General features: G+C 36.9%; 1 protein-coding gene across 1 annotated transcript in view; it reads left to right on the top strand.

The window, feature by feature from the left end:
- The window catches only part of PLCL2 (phospholipase C like 2), a 102,747-nt gene that overhangs the window by 65,084 nt on the left and 16,820 nt on the right, over nt 1-20,843 (top strand). The window contains exon 4 of the mRNA XM_086467871.1: nt 12,409-12,484. Coding sequence (XP_086323997.1) covers nt 12,409-12,484 — 76 coding nt within the window. The remainder of the gene's footprint in view (nt 1-12,408; nt 12,485-20,843) is intronic.

The raw sequence follows: 20,843 nt of genomic DNA on the forward strand, positions 1-20,843 counted from the left end.
ACTGAATATGATAGCCTATAGTTTAAACTTGAATGTGTCCGTCCTGTTGGGGAGTAGGTAGTTTGACACTATACCTTGGAAGAGTTACAGGCTGGGCTGGTACTAGTAGGGCTTGTTAAGAGACTATCTAAAAAGGTTTTTGGTAAGATCAAGGTTTTGATAAAATGTTAATAGCCCTCTCATATTTCAGTTACTGCTCAAACCCCTAAATATTCTTTACCTTTAAAACTTATTTTGATATCAATATAGATGAATTGGGTGGAGCACTTCTGAATCAGGCATGTTGGATTGAAGCTTGTAATTCTGAAGGAAGCAAAGAATGTGTCCATTGCCTTTTTCACAGGGCCTAAAAAGCAATGATGAGCAGCTCTGTTTTGGGTTATGCTTAGCTCCTAAAGTCTGTATTAATTGCCTTGTTGTTGATGTAAGTCCTTGGTTATGGTTACTTTGCAAATACGGTAAGAGGGATTTCAGTCATTCTGCTGTAGTTATAGAATTGTAAGTTGAGAGAACAAATAGATGAAGACTTTTCTACTTCATCTCAGCTTACTAATGTGCCAGAGTTGGAAGCCTTTGTTCCACAAATTACCCTTTGAGGTTGCAAACTTCTGGGGTAACCAAAAAATACTAGATCCAGTGCTGGTAATTACCAGTTTTATCTCCTAAAATGGAGTGAGTGAATAGGTTACTTTAACTCTTGCATAACTTTGTTTTGATCTAAGTACTTAATGTCTGATTGTGGCAGAGAAGGCTGAGTTCAAGATGCTCTCCAGTCTCCTGTAACTGAACTCAATCTTTGGACTATCTGTTTTGTCCACGTGAAAATCCAGATTTTTCCATCTGTTACCTTTTCTGAGGAATACGTGACTGGCACAGATTGTGATAGCTGTGTTCTGATTCCTGGTTCATTCAGAATGTTGTTCTTGAGCCAATGTCTTCTGAAAGTCCAGCACCATGGGTGTTCCATGTTACAATTTAACCGTTAGCATCATCTGGCTTATAAAGCAAAGAGCTTAGGCTTTGCACAGAAGATTGAAAAGCTGTTATTCCTTGCTTTTACACTTAAGAGAGTAACTACATAAATATAAAAAACCTTGTTAAAACAAAAAGATAAGAGAGTTGGTCAAAAGAACAGATGTCATAGACACTCTAAAGATAACACACAGGCGGCTTGAAGTAAATATGTACCACTTACCAAAAAACACTTGAAGAGGACAAAAAGAAGGAGGTGCTGCTGAAAAGAAGGCGGCATCTTCCAAAAAGCTGAATTCACATTCAAATGAGGAAGATAAGATAGATATTTAACCCTGCAATGTTAAATAGAACTTAAATAGAAATTATAAGAAAGCTGATGGTGAAGAATTTCAGGAATGATCTGAATAGACTTCAAAATATCTGTAACTTCTTTTCTGAAAATACCAGAAACAGGAAGCCTGTCAAAGAGTGTGTATGACCACTAGTTGATCAAAGTATAAAGGAAAGCCCCATGAAAAGAAATAAAGCCGCAACAATAAATTAGTTTTTGCATCCATTTACCTCCGGAGATTAAGGTTTCACATGGGATGCTTCTTTATGAAGGACTCATTGGAGAACTCGTTTCTAACTGACATGCTGATTGAAGATATTACACAGAAAAGGTGAAATTACTAAGAAAAAAAATACCAGAAAGAGGTGACATTCATTCAAGGGCTCTGAAAGATCTCAAGAGTTGATATATCCAAACTGCTAATTGTTGTGTGTATCCTCTCACTTAAAACTGACTATCAAAGTTGTTAGTGTGGTGCCAGTGTTTTAAGAGATTTCCAGGGAAGATCATGAAATTACGTATTAGACAGGCTGACATCTGTACTGTGAAAATGGGTAGAAACGGTTTTGAAGAAGAAAATTAGAGGAAACATGTCATGTTGGGGAATACAGCTTTTATAAAGTGAAGGGCTCATTAATCTCTTGGAGTTCTTTGAAGTCAAGAAATGTGTAGACATGGAAGATTAGTCTGGTTGGATTTTCCAAAAGTCCCTTTTCAAATGCTCATATTGAAATGAAATTACTATTAAATTTTTAGCCTTTAAAATTCTTAGCTGTACTCTGATAGCTGGAGTAAATGTTGAACTTAAGCTAATGTTCCAACAGGAGAAGATCAGTTGAAGACAGTTGCTTGTGTTGATTTTTGCATTAGGGTGTGTTTTTGCAGTAAGTGGATTAGAGATAGTAGGTATAGCTCCAACAGCTTTGATCTAGTTAAAATAGCTGAGTGCTCTTGAGGATGTATGAGTTAAAGATGCCCCCCAGATTTGCAAAGATCATCAAGATGTGAGGCGTGTGGGTGCTTAGAGTTTAAACAACTTTCATGTTGGATTGTTTTATAATGTGTGTTAAAACAGTAAGTTTCAGAGTTGGCAATATAAATGCAATATTTAAATAACGATAACGCACACTGTCTCAGTATTTCCATTATTGCCTCTGGCTTTGTACAGTATGTTTGCTTTCATTATTAAGTCTCTGCAGAGTTAGAACTGTCTTTATTTAGGTAATAAATGGCTATAGTTCAGTGATGAAGAGATCTAAGGGAAAATATGCACCATTTATTGGAATTTAATATTGCAAATAACCCAGGTAATGTTTTTTGCCATGTTAAATGAATTATAATAATTGTAGATCTTAGTTGTTGAGATGAATTTAAATAGTTAACTGATTGTGTAGTTGTTTGTCACGAAAACTGATGGAAAACAAAGTATTGATGGAAAATATAGTGAATAGCTTGGACAGTTTCTTCAAAATGTTACTTATTATCAGTTTTTATTTTCCTGTTTTATAACAGGACAGTCATTCTAAACTGAAGGTTGCAATTATGCTTCCAAAAACAGAGCTGCAGGTGATAACCTTATAAGTTATGTTGGGCTTTTCAGTCCATAAGGGCAGAAACAAATGTTTAATTTTGGATATTCAGACTCCAGTGCCAAATGTTGTGAAGTATGAGCTGTTTTACATTGATTGAAAAGCTCTGATAATGACAACTTCATGCTTCTGGGAAGTCAAGATTTCTTCATTTTTTAAGAACCTGAACGGTAAAGCTTTTTGTATGCTCTCACTAATCCCATTATGGCTAATGGCTGACTCAAAGTATTCATAAGAGCATAAAATAATATGACTACTTAGGAAGAGGAGTTCGTCTAGCTTACTGTCCTGTTTCTAATGTAGTCCAGTGGAATGTTTATGGAAGAGCATAAAAATAGGTCAGATGCATAGCAACTTCTCTTAAATATACTCCATATTTCCAATAGTTCTCTTTTTTTTTCTCAATGAATTGTTAATCTTCTGTTTGTCTTTATCACTCCTTCGGTGTGAAAAAAAATTGTGGTTATTCTTAACTGTTACTGATGGTTTTAGTTTCAAAAATAACACTACCTATTAATTTTTTCACAAGGGTGATAAATTTCTGCTTCTCTTTACAGATAGAGGATGTTTTCCTTTCATATATGTGTGCATCCTTATTGTCCACTTTTTCCGTAGTGCTTTCATTCTATCCACTTTAGTTTAAAAATGATGAAAATAATTTTGCTGTAACAGCCAGAGTGTCAGGAAAGCAAGGAGAAATGGCTGTTGGATTTAAAAGAGTTTAATGTCACTGTGTGTATAGCTTAGAAGAGAGCTACTGATTTTTTATTTGCTCTGTCTTTCTCAAATACTTTACTCATGAGGAATTAAGAAAGAACATAAGACTTTTTAATGGAGAGCTTGTGGGCTGTTTGTTTCTTTGGTAAATTTTCTTGAACTGTGGGAAATCTAATTCATTTTGGGATACTGCAGAATTAAGAACAGATGATGTCCTATTTTTTCTTGGGCCTACAAGAATTACTTTTGGTAAGTGGATTTAATCTCATGCTCCTGCACTGCATTAATGGCATAATCTCAGTTTGCTTCTTTCTGAAGACAAAAAAACTTGTTCTATATATGTATCTCGTAGGATATACAACATCTCAAAAAACGAGGTTGGAGAGGAAAGGGAGGATGAAAAAATGAAACCATGAATCTGTTCCTGTGTTTTTCCCACTTATGGGGATGTGCTGCCACTGTCACTTAGGTACAGCATTATGTTTATATCATAATATACCGGTGAGTTCAGGAAGTGTAATGGAAATTTCTTCTGCATTTCTCTCGGAAGAGGACAGTTTGTGGAGTCTACGTCCTTGCAGATATTAAAAAGCTGTCCGGACATGGTCCTGGGTAACCTGCTGTAGGTGACACTGCTTGAGCCCCTTCCAACCTCAGTGACTCTGTGTCTCTCTGCAAAATTTTTTTTTTTTTTGTACTTGAAATAATTTCTAATTTAGACAATATGTCTGCTAAAAACCTTACTGCTTCAAAGCAAATTTAGTTTGATTTGAGGAGTCTTCAATCTGTACAGAAGTAGTACTTAACAGCTTTGTTTTCTTACCTTAGTACTTCAGACCATACTTAGATAGTAGAAAGATCTGTTGTTCTTTATTATAGAGCAGCTTTGGACTGTACGGGCAAAACCACACCTCATTTTCATCTATAATTAAGTTATTGTTGATTGTAGTCTTGAGCCAGAAAGCTCAGTTCTAACAACTTCTTTTGATTAGAGATGTGAGCGTCACTAAAATCCTTATTTACATAGAATCACTGAGGTTGGAAGGCACCTCTGGAGATCCAATCACCTTGCTCAAAGCAGGACTAGATAGAGCAGGTTGCCCAGGACTGAGTCTAGTTGGGTGTTGAACATCACCAAGGATGGAGACTCCACAACCTCTCTGGGCAACCTCTTCCAGTGTTTGACCACCCAAGATCCCCACTGAGCCTTCTCTGCTCCAGGGTGAACAGTCTCAGCTCTATCAGCCTCTCCTCATACAAAAGATGCTCCAGTGCCTTCATGAATCATCTTTGTGGCCCTTGCTGGACCCTCACCAATATGTCTGTCTCTCTTTTGTCCTGGGGAGTCCAGACCTGTACGCAGCACTGCAGATGTGACCTCACCCATGCTGAGTAGACGGGAAGGACCAACTCCCTCGCTCTTCTGGCGATGCAATTCCTTAGCGTTGTCCAAGTTGTTGTCCACCAGGACACCCAGGTCCTTTTCTCCAAAGCTGCTTTCCAGCCAGTCAGCCTCCAGCCTGTACTGGTGCGTGCACGGGGTCATTCCTCTCCCGGTGCCGGACTTGGCACTTCCCTTTGCTGAACCCTTTTCATGGGGTTCCTGTCAGCCCACTTCTCCAGCCTGTCAAAGTCCCTCTGAGTAGCAGCACAACCACCTGCTGTATCCACTCTCCTCCAAGTTTTGTGTCTTCTGTCAACTTGCTGAGGACACACTTTGCCCCATCATCCAGGTGATAAATGAAGAACTTTAAACAGGAGTAGCTCCAGTATCTGCCCCTGGGGCACACCAATACTGACTTTCCTCCAGGTGAGCTTCATGCTGCTGATCACAACGCTTTGAGCCTGGCTGGTCAGCTAGTTTCAATCTACCTCACTGCCCACTTATCTGGCCTCTACTTACTTCCTTAGTTTGTCTAAGAGGATGTCATGAGGGACAGTGTTGAAAGCCTCAGTAAAGTCACAGTAAAAACCATCCACCGCTTCCCCCTCCTCCACCAAGACAGTCACCTCATAGTAGAAGTCTGTCAGGTTGGTTAAGCGTGATTTCCCCTTTGCAAATCCATGTTGACCTTGCCCGATCACCTTCTTGTCCTTCACGTGTTTGGAAATGGTTTCCAAAAGGATTTACTCCACCACCTTCCTAGGAATTGAACTGAGGCTGAGTGGTCTGCAGTTCCTTGGTCCTCCTTCTTCCTCTTCTTGTAGATAGGAGTGAAATTTGCTGTCTTCCATTCCTCAGGAATGTCCTCTGATTGCCATTGCATTTCAAAGACAACCGAGAGTTGCTGTACAATGACATCAGTCCGCCCCCTCATGTCTCATGGGTACATCCCACATATATGTCTCTGTGTTTGATTAAATTGTTTTTAAAGACAACTTGGTACATCTTTGCCAGTCAGTACCTGCTTTGCATAACATGAATTACTCAACTCATAGACTGACTGTGATCTACCTGTGTTAATTTCTAAAATTTCTCTGGGTTTTGAACAAAAATATTAAAAGAAAAATAATAAAAATCTGTTCTGCTGGGCCTTTGCAGGTTTTTTCCTGTCTCATCACTTGCCAGTAGTAGTCATCAGAAAGTTGTAATCTTGAAAATTGTTCAGCTATCTTTTTTTTTGTGTTCTATTTTCCGTGCAACTTAGCGAAGTATTCTTCAAATATTTTAAAGCTCTACTAAGAGGTCTTCTGGAAGACTGTAACTTGAAGTTGGGACATAGAAAAATATGTCGTCCCTTCTTTCAAGGTGCTACTTCACAATCACTTCAATATATTTCTTTGCTTTATATCACTCCTTTTTGAATTTGAGGATGCCTTTACTCTTGAAAACTGAGTAGCATGGATCTAGTGGTACTAGCAGTCTGAAGGGTGGTAGGTGTAAGGCTTTTATCACTGCTTATTGAGTTTTGAACTGAGCTCAGTAACATATCACCAGTTGCCTGCTTATTAGAAGTCCACTTCTGTTGTTTGTGGTGATGCTGGTTAAAAGTTGGACATTCAGAATGCTTTCAGTGGTGTCCACACTATTAGAACAATTCATTTGAGTTATGAGGTTTCAGATGAGTTTACAATCTGATTTTCCAGTAATTTCCTTCCTTATTGCTATAACACCATTCTTCTCCAGCAGAAAATCAAAGGCAGAGTATATAGTTCAAAACAACTCTGTATGCAACTTCAGAGTAAGCTGACCATGACAGTCGTCACTGAAAGGACTAAGAACAATTTTTTCGCTTGTTCCTGTGCCACAACAAAAATGCCTTCTGGTGCACTGACATTGAATACTGGTCTGCTTGGATACAGGTTATACATACATTTGATTAGAACTGACCATATTTTGTTTGTGTTCCCAGGATGTATAGCAATTCTTGAGAACAGAAGTGTGAAGTGTTTATATGCTGTGTCTACCAGAGTTCCTTTCCTTGCTGTTACTGCTTCGGGCAATGGTAGCAACTTCTGACCCTCTCTGGGTCATACACATCTTTTGAAATGGTGCAGATACTATTAGCAGTTTGTGTATTGTAGTTTGGGACGCGCTGTGATTGGTTTCCTTTTTTATGAAGTGCTATTTGCAATTTGGTGCTGTTCTGGACTTTATAAAATGACTAGAAAATGCAAATTACATTTTAATTACTACTCTTAAGAGTGCTGGTTTGGCCACTGAATACTAAACTGTTTTCAGAAATGGTCTAGTTTGTGGTTTCAGAAGTATATCTAATATGTGGAGACTTGAGATGAAAGAAGAATGTGAGCAGCATTTTGTGGAGAGCGCCATTTTAATAAAGATTTGGTTTATACCTACTGTAAGTATGGCTTCAATTTTACTGTTGGAATGTAGGTCTAACAGTATTGGCAACACATATTCACAGATTTTGAAATGTATAGTGTGCTTTACTTGCTAAAAATAAAGTTCATCCTTGCTGTTGGAACTCTGTCAGTGAAGGTATTTTCTCTCACTGAGTTTCATCAGCCAGACACAGTTTATGATTGGCTGTTTTTCCCATTTTAAAATGCAGCTGATGTTTCTCTTGGTGTGCTGTTAACCAGTTCCACATGCAGAGGAATTAATAAATCCTGGGTTTTTTTGAGATATCTTTCTCAAGGTCTGTATTCTTTGTTAAATGCAATGTGTAAAATATTTAGTGTTGAGTTCAATCTATGTCTTTTCCCTAAGTTGGGGGCATAAACAGGATGTCCTGTCTTCTACCAGAAGACCTGTCTTCATAAGCCTAGTAGAAGTAGATCTTGTTCAGCTAAAATTGAATGGATGGTCTCAAATGTATGCATGTGTACATATGTAGAAGCGCTTATATACATGCATAGACATACACATACACAGAGTTAGTTCATAGCACTTGCGTCTTTCATAAAACAACAAAACAGACTTAACAGCTTCGCAATATAAAAAATAAGCCAAAAGGGTAGTAGAGACATGTATATTCTTTTTTTTTGGTTTTCTGTAGCTGTCTCTCTTAATAAGAGAATTCTATTTTGCTGAGGAAGAGGATAGATATATTTTTTAAGCATATGACTTTTTCATTTGGTTTGTGAAGACACAGTCACAAAAGTGGTGATTGGTACTGTTAGCAACACAGTTCCACCAGTTTGATGCAAGAGATGTGTTGATTTCTAACCATCATCATCATGCTTTTTAATGCAGGGACAATATATAATAATACTGGTCTCTAATCCTCACTGAGAACTCTGGACAAATCAGTTAGTGTTTATTTCTAAACCCCCTTAAGAATAATTTAAGTATTTTTTTACATCTTCCTTGATGTTTGTCCTTTTCTTAGACTTATTGACAGTTTTCCTGATAACTAGGTAAAATGATTGCATGATTTAACAAATAGAGTTTGATGAATAGATCAAATTGTCAGCCTGACCTCTTCAAAAATGTTATGACTTTAAGGCTCATAAATCAGACCATTCTGCGTTTCCCATTTTCCTTTGACCAAAAAAAAAAAAGAAAGTCCAATATGTAGTGACTACCAGAGCAGTTCTCTTAACTTAACTTAACCAGTTAACTCTGGTTAAGATTGGAGTGGGAATTGAAGTGACAGTTGAAGCAATTCCAGCAAGTTCTGTATTTTAAATATGTTTGTTGGATATTTTGAATCTTAACTTCCAGAAAAAAAACAATGTAAGTTAGAAATAGGAATTAATATTGTAAAAGACTTGCTGGAAAGTATAGCTGCTGTTTCATATCATATCTGTTCTTTCCTTAGAATAGGCATGGGTAATTTGCAATACATTTTTAATGATCAGCTGGTAACTGGTTGTCCCCTGTTAAGATTGTTTACATTTCTGTTTCCAATTTTGACACTGATAATATTCTCAAAGTTGGCTATGGTTAGCAAATATGTGCTTATTTGTTAGCTTGTTCAGTACCGACTAGTCTAATATATACTAGTATCTACTTGGTCTTTCTCCTCAGTTTCCACGACTGATTTGCCTTGAGAATTTCATTTCTCATTCTGTTGCAGACATACTGTTTTTCATGCTGGAGCTCATGCTTACTCGTCATTTTCTACTTTGCTTTTATACCAAGCATACGCATACCTACAAGTGTTGTTTGGATCAGGCTGATTTTCTGTTAAATATAACCGTTTATACTCAGTTGTTCCATATGCTGTGCCTACCAAAAGTCTTTCAGTCTCTGTTAGTATCTACATGAATGTTTGCACAATGTTATAATTTTGTCTTGAACACCAGAAAGAATTTGTATGTTCAAACGCTCCTTAAGAGTCATTTAACAAATAGCTGAATATGTAATAAAAGGTGACTGCATGGTGAGGAGCAATACAAGAATAAAATTATAATGAACTAATACTATTACTTTATTAATCAAGCACAACTGAAAGTGACACCTAGTCACACAGTTTACTGCTCCGTTATTTCATTAGTGAAGGACATCAACCAAACATACCATTGTTTGAATGGTAGTGGCAGTCAACCCCCAAACTATTGTTGTCTCAGCCAATTTTGCTTTGTGGTGCTGTTAATCTTAAATACAGTTTTGTATGTATTTTAGAGACCAAAGACAAAGAAAGTAACTGTTACTGGCCTTGGTAATATAAAAATTGGTATTGCAATCATTTTTGTCACATGAAATGCATTGGCATTTTTCTTCAAAAGTTGCAAAGAGGGCATTGCTTTTGATCTGAGAGTATTTAGGCAAAGAACCTTTCCATAGCACAGCTGAAATAAGAAATCTGCATGTTACTATAAATTCTTTGTCAATGTTAGCCTTGCCATGATGAAAGAGCACTAATACAGCGATTAGTTTAATTTCCTTTCATCTGCAGAACTATTACGACTTTCTTGCTTTGTCAATACAGAAAGTAAACAAAGAAACAGCGATATAAGCATTTTATTAATGAATCCTCTTATTTCTGAAAATTCGTGCAGTGTCTCAGAGTCAGTTTTCTAATCTGCTAAGACTTGTTGTCTACTATTTCTAAAATGTCAGATGTGCGTATAGAATGTATTGTATGAAGGAAACAGAGCAGACAGAGATGTTCTGTGTCTGAAATAGGACCTAGCTGAGATGACTTAGAAATTATGTTATTATACACATGGGGTCAGAAACACAGAATGGACTAACACAGAGCAGTTGCAGTATTTCATATATGAACAAATATCTTGAATAAGGCAGCACAATTGGTCTCTCTTTGCTGTGAACTCCAGTCAAAAGGGTTTTCAGATTAAAGGATTCTGATTGACAGAGAATCCCACTGGAGTCCCTATTATTGTGTATTAGCGTCTTGACAAAACAAGAGCCATATATGCATTTCATTTTTCAAGGTGATTTTCAATGCAGCAAAAGCTCAGTGGAGGATGCTTTACAGTATACTTTCAGCTAGTTATCAAATAACATCAGTTATTGGAAGTGTATTTGCAATCAAAGTCAACTGCTTTGCTTCTCTTCATTTGAGTGCCTTACAGAAGCAAATGTGTTACATGACATACATACTGAAACAGGTAAAATCCTTGCCTTTCAAGGAAGTTTATAGTGGCTTTATTTCAATTTTTAAATACTGTTTTAAAGACCAAATAGTAATGAAACATAGAGAAGTGCAGCTTTCTCCTTGACGCATCAGGAATAGCTGGTTTGCAGTACTACCTATAGAAGCCTATCTGGGTGAAATACAGTACTAGTCTTTTATTTAGGTATGCTTCTCTTTAAAATAGTTGTCTTCAATTTATTACACATAATGATTAATCAGCATAATTCTATTCATAGGCAAGTTTTGCTTGAATGAATATTGATATTTATATTCAAAGAACAGTCCAGTTAAAAATGGGTAAGCTAAAGTGTTTCACTTGCAGCTTAGCAACCTGATCAAATTATTATTTTTTCCTCATTTGTTATGATTTGTTTGTTGGGTTTTTTTTAAACTGACTTAATAGAAATCAGGGTAAATATATACTCTAAAATCAAACACAGGTTAATCAGGATGTGAAAATTTAATTATCCAGTACGATGACCTCCACATACTCTGAAGTTGCTTGTTCATATGTGGTTTATATGTAGCAACAACATGGAATTGTGGCTTTTGCATAATTTTCTTTATTCTGTGATTTTAAATTGTACTTATAGAAACAGAACTAGAATTATTTTTAAGTGCTTTGTAATTTACATAAACCAGATTTTTGTGTAGCTGCAAATAATGGAAATCTGTAGAGCAGTTTACGTCTGTACCAGTGTTCTTCTCACTTGCACACTTGCCATCGTAAAAATCTGAGGCTTACTTGCCTGCTTCTCCAAATTGATTTATACCTCAGAGCAATGTTCAGAAAAACAGCCTCAATGTCACTCAACTGGAGAAGGCTCCTTCTAATATGTGTGAGGAAGGACTGCCGTAGCCATGCCTCATAAAGTATTATTTCTCTGAGGAAAAGTCTTAGAGAGGTTTAGGTTTTTTTCTTTTTTTTTTTTTTCTGTAACGTGGAACATTCCTGCTCATAACAGCAATTGCAGTCTCCAAAGGAAAAGAAAGTTCTACATGAACATCCACATAAGTAACATGTTAAACTTTAGTCATTGTTCTTTGACGAGAAATCTATCTGCTTGAGTGGATACCAGAGGTGTCAGGGTAAGGTGTGAAGCAAAGTTGTTACTTCTCAATACATACCCTAGGCCAAAACATCTGCACCGTTTCATCTTAATTGGTGTGCTTTCAGCTGAGCTTCCATGAAAGGCTTTTTGTTTAGAAAGATCAGGTAAAGGAATAAATTATTTTTCCTTATCTTCCAGTACCAGCCTTGAGTGATTTGTTTTCTTCCATAGAGTGTTGTCTCATACGTATGTACAGGTCAAGACATAGAAAGGGAAAATGTAGAGGAACAAATCTAGAAAAGCAATGGGATGATCCCTAGGGAAAAGAAAGCACTAGGTGGTGGGTGGTCATCATCCTGACTGTTGGAGTGAGTGAGCAAGAGGAAACCTGCATCCAGGTTATCTCCCCCAAGGCACCAAAAGTGAATTACCTGGTAAACAGTTGTATAATTTCCACTTGCTTTGATAGGCAGTGAATTATGGAGTTGGCATTTTGCTTCATTGTTCACAGATCCCAGCCCAAAACCATCATATTTTTTTATGGCTTTATGCCACATTTAGAGTACTTCTCTGCCTGCTCATGGCCACGAAAATGAATGTATTCATTATGTTAACAACAAATATTAGTTTATTGATTTGAGTTTCCATTTAAGCATCTTTTACAGATTAAAATTTTTCAGTAAAAATTGAATTTTACTGATGCTTCTGTATATTTTCATTTATTTTCTCTACAGATGATTCAGACCATCAGGACTCTAGTTGAGAATACAGATAGCTTATATGAGAAGATAGTACAGTGTCAGAAAGCTGGTAAGTAAAAGGTGCTTTTTAAAAATGTTATAAAGACCTTACTGGACTTTTCTTTATTTCCCAAAAATTTTAGTTGAGTTTATGTTTCAACCATAGGAAAAAAAAAAAAACAACCAACAAAAACCACAACTAAACAAAAGAGATTATTGTAATACAGGCATGTAAAATAACAGTGAAAAGGACATTTCAAATCGTAGAAATCAAAGATCCATACAATTACAGCTTGTCTTTGGAAATCATGAGCATTTTCTTTATGGACAGTAGCTTGTCAATATAGTGATTTTGCAAATGCAAACAAAGTTAGTGTAACAGGAAAGAAAGTGAATGATCTTCCTTCACAATGAAATCTTTTGACCATTTACTCCAATCTCCTTTTACTATGTGAGAACTTTTCCTGTTTTGTCACAGTAGGCTTAATGCCTTCAAGAGCCTTGGTGAAGTACCCTGCCTTCTGATAATTACAACAGTAGTTCAGATATTTTGGCTTTGTGTTTCTCTAGACCTATGGGGTGGATACACTCTAGTTCTGCTGAGTTGTTACTATTTTGTCTATTCAGAGTAAAATTGGTTTTTCAGGCAATTACATGATTCTTCCGTGGCAGGCTTTTCAAACCACATGGATGCAGAAAGTCTGTTTTTTAAAACTTCGTTATGACCTATTTGTCTCACAGATTCTCTAGAATTTTTGCTGTTTCTGATACATATTTGAAACAGATTGTGTAGTTAATTCTTAATTCCTTCACAAATTGCCCCTTTTTCACCTGATACATTGTAATGGTTTTCCGATTTGAACAGGACTTTGGATTTTGAAGGTTTCCCTCTTATTTTGAATAGGATCTCTGATCTTGCTGTTTAATCATGCTTGTTTTCTTTTGGACCTTCTTAAGTATTTCTTAAACAATCTCATAAATGTACTCAGTGTAGTGATGCGTCATGTTTTGCATCAGAAACAGGAAGTCTGCCAGAGAGTCAGTCAAAGTGTCTACAACCGTGTCTTGCGTGACTCAATCGGGACAAAAACTTTTTATATACAAATTCATTTTTATCCATCTCATATTCAGCATCCTGCTGCTACCATCATCTTCCATGCTTTTTTCCTGTTCTTTGATCCACTTCTCTGCTTTCCTATAAATTTCAGTGTCTTTTCTTGGTTCTCTTTTCCTGCAAAAAAAAAAAATAATACTCTTCCACCCTCACCCTTCCTTTACAAACCCTTTTCTGTTAACAGTGTCTTCCAACTCAGATCAGCAGCAGGAAGCCTTACCCACTCTGAATTTCTAGATCTCCCCTTTATTCACATTCCTCAAACTCTGAACTTTAGTCAAACCATAGAACTGTCAAAATAGTTGAAAATTTTAATATGTCCTATATACTTCCTGCTGTTAAACATAAATAATCATAAATACTGTGAGTGACAAAATATTATTTCACATATCTTGTTGGTAGATGCAGAGATTTATCTAAAGTATCCAAACTCAACATGTATCATGCTTCCATAAGGACATTGTCTTGGAGACTTGTACGTTTACTCCTTGAATCTTCTCCCATTTTTGTGTTGATAGTGTACCATATATTTTTAGCTTCATCAGTGTCTCAAGCAATTTAGATCCTTGGTTAGAGGTAAGGCAAAATCTAATTGCTTGATTTACTTCGTATTTTAGAATTGTTGCCCTTCAGAAAAGATTGCTTTCTACAAGCTTGTAGATTCCAGGAAAGTTCTGTCTGTCTGATTTTCTTGAGTCTTACCACCTTATTTTACGTCAAGTGCAGCTGGGTCCAAGAATCCTTTGTTTAAGAATGCTAAAGGCTTAAAGCCTGTGCTAAATACTGGAGATTTTGATCTCATTTAAATGAGAAAGCTCCAGCAAAGTGACATAAGCCTAAGTATGGATTATGTAATAGATCCTGCTATTTAGGGCAGCTTTAGCCCTGCAGGGTCAAGGTGCTTTTTAAGATGAATGAGCTGAATTGAATTACCTTTTAATATCAATGGTTTTTGAAGGTTTTCTTATGACTAATTGATCTTGTGATCTCAGTAGTTGCTACTCTATTTAATTCTGAGTAAAAGATTATATGTTTTCCTATGTAGTTTCTTGATAAGGAAAAAGAAAGATTATGCACTTGTCTGGGCTTTTTTGTTCTGTGGCTCAGAGTGAAAAAGCTGCCAGAATAAGAAGAAATACTCAGTCTTCCAATAAGCAGTAATATTTTGTTGTCATGAACAGGCTTCTAAGAGAAACCTGTTAAGTAGATGAAGTGGACTCACTTTATTAAATAATTTTCTAACTTAAATTTAATAATAAGACTTCTGTCCTCTAAAATTCAGAGCTAATTTTAAAATAAACGCACCATTATTTCTTACTTAGTGACCTATTGAATAAGCAAGGATAGGATTCTTGAGATGGCTCTTTTCAAAATTCAGATTCTTTGCTATTAATATTCTCTAAGAACATTTAGCTCTAAACTTCTCCTTTTGGTTCTTTAAAATTAAACCGTATCAAAAAACTTCTCTGTTTTCTTCATATCAGCATATTCATTTCAGCTCAACACATTCTGTTCTTAATTAAATAGTTATTGAAAGCATTTTATATACATTAATGAAAAGGTATGGGAACATAATATTGCTTTGTTTCCCACAGTGCTTCTCATTCTTTAACAGAATTAAGGAAAAAGTCTGCATAACTTCAAAATTATTGCAGTGCCGTTTATTTTGTTGCTATTAAGCCAGCTAAAGATCCTGCAAGAAAATATACTGTAGGTGCTAAAGGGAATTTAAAGATAATCCAGTCCATCCCCTTAATCTGTTTAAAGACCTAAAATGCTTCTGTGTCTTCTCTAAAGAATTTGACTGTCCAGGTCACCTTACCCCATTCCTAGCTTCCTTCATACCCAACTCACATAATTCTTGTACTTCTCTTTTAACTCTTCCGTTGCATTCTTTTGCTTTATAATTTAAATACTGCCCGAGTTCATCAGTGGTTAAAAGAGAGAACCACAGCTTAGGAATTCATTTTCATGTTCAGCAGTGGGAGCTCAAAAGGACATGGGATATTCCAAGTATTCATTAAATGATCAGGGGGCCAAATAATGAGCGAACACAATTTGCTGGTGACAAATAATTCTTGAATGTAATCAAATGTAGATGTGACTGTGAAACAGTACAGAAGGATCTTGCGACACTGAGAATTACAAAACAGAGTGTGAAATGTAACATCAGTAAGGGTAAATTAATGTATGTAGCAGAAAAAGTAGCCTCGACAATATCTACAAGAAATGGTCTCTAAGGTTTCTGTTTTAATTCAGGAGATGAAGTTATTGTATACAGTTCTACCAGTGTTAATTTCCTGCTAATATCATGTATAAATACGCATTCCAACACTGTGAGCTGGTGATGTAGATCACTTTTTTTTCTGTATGGTTTTAGAGATATAACCTTCCTTAGTCATCTGTGCAACCAGATCTCTTGCTCATGTTCTTATCTTCTGGGATCTTGGCTACACTATCCTTTTCTCTGAGTTTGACCGTTACAGTTTTGCTTTATGTACATCGTTTTCCTGACTGTCATTTTGATGATGTCTGTCCCTATATTAATTTCTATCTTTTTCCTCGTTGTACGTCAGGACTGAGCTGCTTTCACTTTTCGTATGTTTGCTCATTTGGTAGCAAGAGTTGCCAGTGCCTGATAGATTGTCAGCTGTCGTCATGCTTTCTATCATGTTGTCCCACAGGCTTACTGTAAACATCCACCAGGCTACTTCCTTTGAATTGGTTTTTAAAATTATCCCACAAATATAGCTAGATTGACACATGTCCTCCTACCACCTGAACCAAAATAGTTTTCATTGCTTCCTTGTACTCCCTACTCTTTCTTTATCCATCTGTTCTCTTTTTTTCCTCATACTTTGATTCTGAGTTGTTGGAGCAGGGACTGCCTTAATTATTCCATCTGTACAGTGACTAAAACAGCAGTGACTCTTGATAACTTTTCTGATAAGCTTAATTTTAATAGTTTGTAAGGTTGGAATACCTGAGTGTTTAAGGAATATAATCAGAAAGAGAAATATTAAGAAATGTATTTAATGCTGTAAAAAATTAAAGCCCTGGCTTTCAAAGATGTGGCCACGTGTAGCAATTGTATGTGCAGATTAAATATTTATGTGTGGAAATGAGTACTTACAGCTTGAATTCTTTCCTTTACTATATTACCATTTAACCTACACAGCATAAGAAGAAGTACATTAATGTATAAAGTGCTTTCTTGGATTTTTTTTTCACTTAAAGAACGAATCTGTGTATGCAAATTATTCACAGAAACTTTGTAAGCATTTGAGATGACTGTATGTAGTAATTCAGCTGCAATATGTGGTAACCTAAGCAAGAGCTCTATGATATTTTCCTTCCATTTAAAAAATATTTAATGTTTATTACATTTTTATTACTCATTTATTACTCTTTTGGAAAGTATTTTGTTTGCTTTATATCAAAGTGCTTTACCAAGAATGAAATAATATATATGTTGCTTGACTGAAGTTGAGTGCTTACCTGCAGTATTATCAGTGTGTATTTTATATAGGCATAAACAAATATTGTTTGCTACCCATTTCATATTAGGCCTACTCAGTATATATATGCATTTATTGCCAAAGTTTTGCCATTGTGCTATTTCAGTGACACAGTTCTTTGTTAAGAGAAAAAGCCTACACCAGGAGGAGCCCACCTGCTGTGTCATCATATTTCAGCTGGGCTGTAAAATCACGCTCTTGGCCAGAAAGCTTTCACCAAAGAAAACAAATGAGTATGTCAAGTAGAAGTCTGGCTTTAGAAATACAGTATAGCAAGTGTTGTGCTCACTGTTTTGCTAAGGATTCCTTGAAAAATGAGTATCTCAACTCTCAGTTAGAGAGGTGTGAATTTTTTGCCTGTAAACTGAGGTTGCATGCCAGGGCTTTGTGATAGTAACTTTTACAAAAGCAAACAAATTGCAGAGTTCCAAACAGTCTGAATGCCTACCTTACGCGCATGCACTCCAATTTCCCATGTTTCAGTCTCTTTTCACGTCTTGATTTTAATAAAAATGTTGTTATCATCAGATTTTTCCAACAAAGATATATGCATTGTACATATTTTATTGTAACATGAACGTGTGCAGCTCAGAGACTTATGGCTATCTGTATAATATATGGAATAGCTTCAATTAGTTTAAAGCTAGCAGAATCACTTATGCTGCCTTGTATGTCACATTTTAATCAATATCTTAAGTATACTACCTTGGAACTATAGTAAAGGCCCAGTAGTGGGAGGAATTGCTAACTGAATTTTCAACAGGTGTCATTTCTAGTTAGTAATTAAGGATAGTGAATTTCATATGAGGTTATTTCATTTTGAAGAAATTAATAAACTATTTTTTCCAAGCTAAATACAATTGGAAATGAGTAACTTTTAATAGTATCTACAATGTTGTTTCTGAAATATATCCCCAAATAAAACTTTCTTCTGAAGCTACTACAAAGCCAACATATCCAGTGTGCAGGGCAGCAGCAGAAACACATCAGTCTTGTTCCAGCATTTCAAGCATCAGCAAAACAACAACATGCATATTATAAACTCACATGCTTGTAAGTTATGAAAGGTTGTGGATCTTCTGAGCGTATTTGTGACAATTAAAATATTGATTAAGAACCCAGAACTATAAAATAAAGCTAAGACTTTAATCTGGAAGTGATTCTGACAAGTGATGGTTCAGAATTCTTATCAGCCCATCAAGACTGTTGTATTGCCCTGTATGTTTTATTTGGGAAAGAGATCTTGGCAATTGAAGTATGTTATAGCAATAAGACAACCTAGTTTCTGTACTGTCATATCAGTTCTTGTTTAGTTTATAGACTAAACTCAGATATGCTAAGCATAAATTAATGCAGGTTCGAGGTCTGCCATGTAATATTACATAGAGGATTCATTGTGCAGCTGATTGAGGAAACACAGGGCTGGAAGGTCCTGAAGCCTACTCCCACATACAAATTTTGGAAACTGATCATGTCGAGCTCTATTTTAAAATTCATATGAGTTTTTATTTGAGTAATTTTGTCCTTTTTAAGACTGCTTACAGAACATATCTACACCACTTATAAATTTTATATAAATTCCAATTTTACTGTTAGACATGTGTCCTAATACTGTTCTTTAGCTGGAATGATTCTTTGATGTCCAAGGTCTTCCCTGACTGATGTGTATCTAGAGAGCAGTTACTCCTCTTTTGGTGTTCTTTTTGCTAGACTAGCCAAGCAAGTTTTTGTTGGTCTCTCACATGATACTGGGTTCCTATTTCATTGATCAGCTTTATAGCACTTCTCTTTTCCTCATGCTATTTGAAGTTACTGAAAATGGGAGAAAAGAATTGTACATAAAGTTTCATAAGAGCATCTCAAATGGTAGGGTATTCCCAGGAGGACTGGAGAAGTGTTAAAGCCATCTAATGCATTCCAGGGTTGGGGGGAGGGTCTGAAAGAGGAAAAAGCTGAGACAATCATGAAATTCAAACTAAACTAATCAGCATTCACTGGGGAACCAGAAAGTGATGTAGCAGTGAAAGGGAAAATAATTATTTGGAAATAATGAAGCACTGCTTATGAGAATGCTTAAAAATAATAAATGTACTGCAGAGGAGAAGGATATGCTGTGAAATCTTTGATTATGATTGTTTCCAGTATTTTATTCTGTTTAAAAGCCTGTTGTTGAATCATGCTATTACTATTTTGTTACAAACGTATGTTTACATGACTTACAGTAGTTGAGGTGAATATTTCACTGAAGAGCTGGCCTTTAACATGGGAGACTTGAATCAGATTATGAAAGATTGGAAGTGTTTTTGTTTTGCAATCACTTACGAAATTGTATGGCTTCTGTCAGCTAGCCCTTAGTTATGATGGTGTAGGGGTTACCACACTTCTTGATGCAGCTTATGCAGACAAAGTGCCCTAATATGCCACAGGCAGAAACTCAGAAGGGAATCAAGTAATGACATTTGAAACTTCATCACACTGGCGTAAGAGGCACATTTACCACAGTTTTAACAAGTTCAAGAAGGGTAAAAAGTAGGACCAAGCCAGTCAGCCTCGGTTCAATCCCTAGGAAGGTGGTGGAGTAAATCCTTTTGGAAACCATTTCCAAACACGTGAAGGACAAGAAGGTGATCGGGCAAGGTCAACATGGATTTGCAAAGGGGAAATCACGCTTAACCAACCTGACAGACTTCTACTATGAGGTGACTGTCTTGGTGGAGGAGGGGGAAGCGGTGGATGGTTTTTACTGTGACTTTACTGAGGCTTTCAACACTGTCCCTCATGACATCCTCTTAGACAAACTAAGGAAGTAAGTAGAGGCCAGATAAGTGGGCAGTGAGGTAGACTGAAACTAGCTGACCAGCCAGGCTCAAAGCGTTGTGATCAGCAGCATGAAGCTCACCTGGAGGAAAGTCAGTATTGGTGTGCCCCAGGGGCAGATACTGGAGCTACTCCTGTTTAAAGTTCTTCATTTATCACCTGGATGATGGGGCAAAGTGTGTCCTCAGCAAGTTGACAGAAGACACAAAACTTGGAGGAGGGTGGATACAGCAGGTGGTTGTGCTGCTACTCAGAGGGACTTTGACAGGCTGGAGAAGTGGGCTGACAGGAACCCCATGAAAAGGGTTCAGCAAAGGGAAGTGCCAAGTCCGGCACCGGGAGAGGAATGACCCCGTGCACGCACCAGTACAGGCTGGAGGCTGACTGGCTGGAAAGCAGCTTTGGAGAAAAGGACCTGGGTGTCCTGGTGGACAACAATTTGGACAACGCTAAGGAATTGCATCGCCAGAAGAGCGAGGGAGTTGGTCCTTCCCGTCTACTCAGCATGGGTGAGGTCTCATCTGCAGTGCTGCGTACAGGTCTGGACTCCCCAGGACAAAAGAGAGACAGACATATTGGTGAGGGTCCAGCAAGGGCCACAAAGATGATTCATGAAGGCACTGGAGCATCTTTTGTATGAGGAGAGGCTGATAGAGCTGAGACTGTTCACCCTGGAGCAGAGAAGGCTCAGTGGGGATCTTGGGTGGTCAAACACTGGAAGAGGTTGCCCAGAGAGGTTGTGGAGTCTCCATCCTTGGTGATGTTCAACACCCAACTAGACTCAGTCCTGGGCAACCTGCTCTATCTAGTCCTGCTTTGAGCAAGGTGATTGGATCTCCAGAGGTGCCTTCCAACCTCAGTGATTCTATGTAAATAAGGATTTTAGTGACGCTCACATCTCTAATCAAAAGAAGTTGTTAGAACTGAGCTTTCTGGCTCAAGATTGCAATTAATAACAACTTCTTTATAGACATTTGTGC

This window comes from Leptosomus discolor, chromosome 7 (assembly GCF_034619465.1).
Source record: "Leptosomus discolor isolate bLepDis1 chromosome 7, bLepDis1.hap2, whole genome shotgun sequence".
NCBI lineage: Eukaryota > Metazoa > Chordata > Aves > Leptosomiformes > Leptosomidae > Leptosomus > Leptosomus discolor.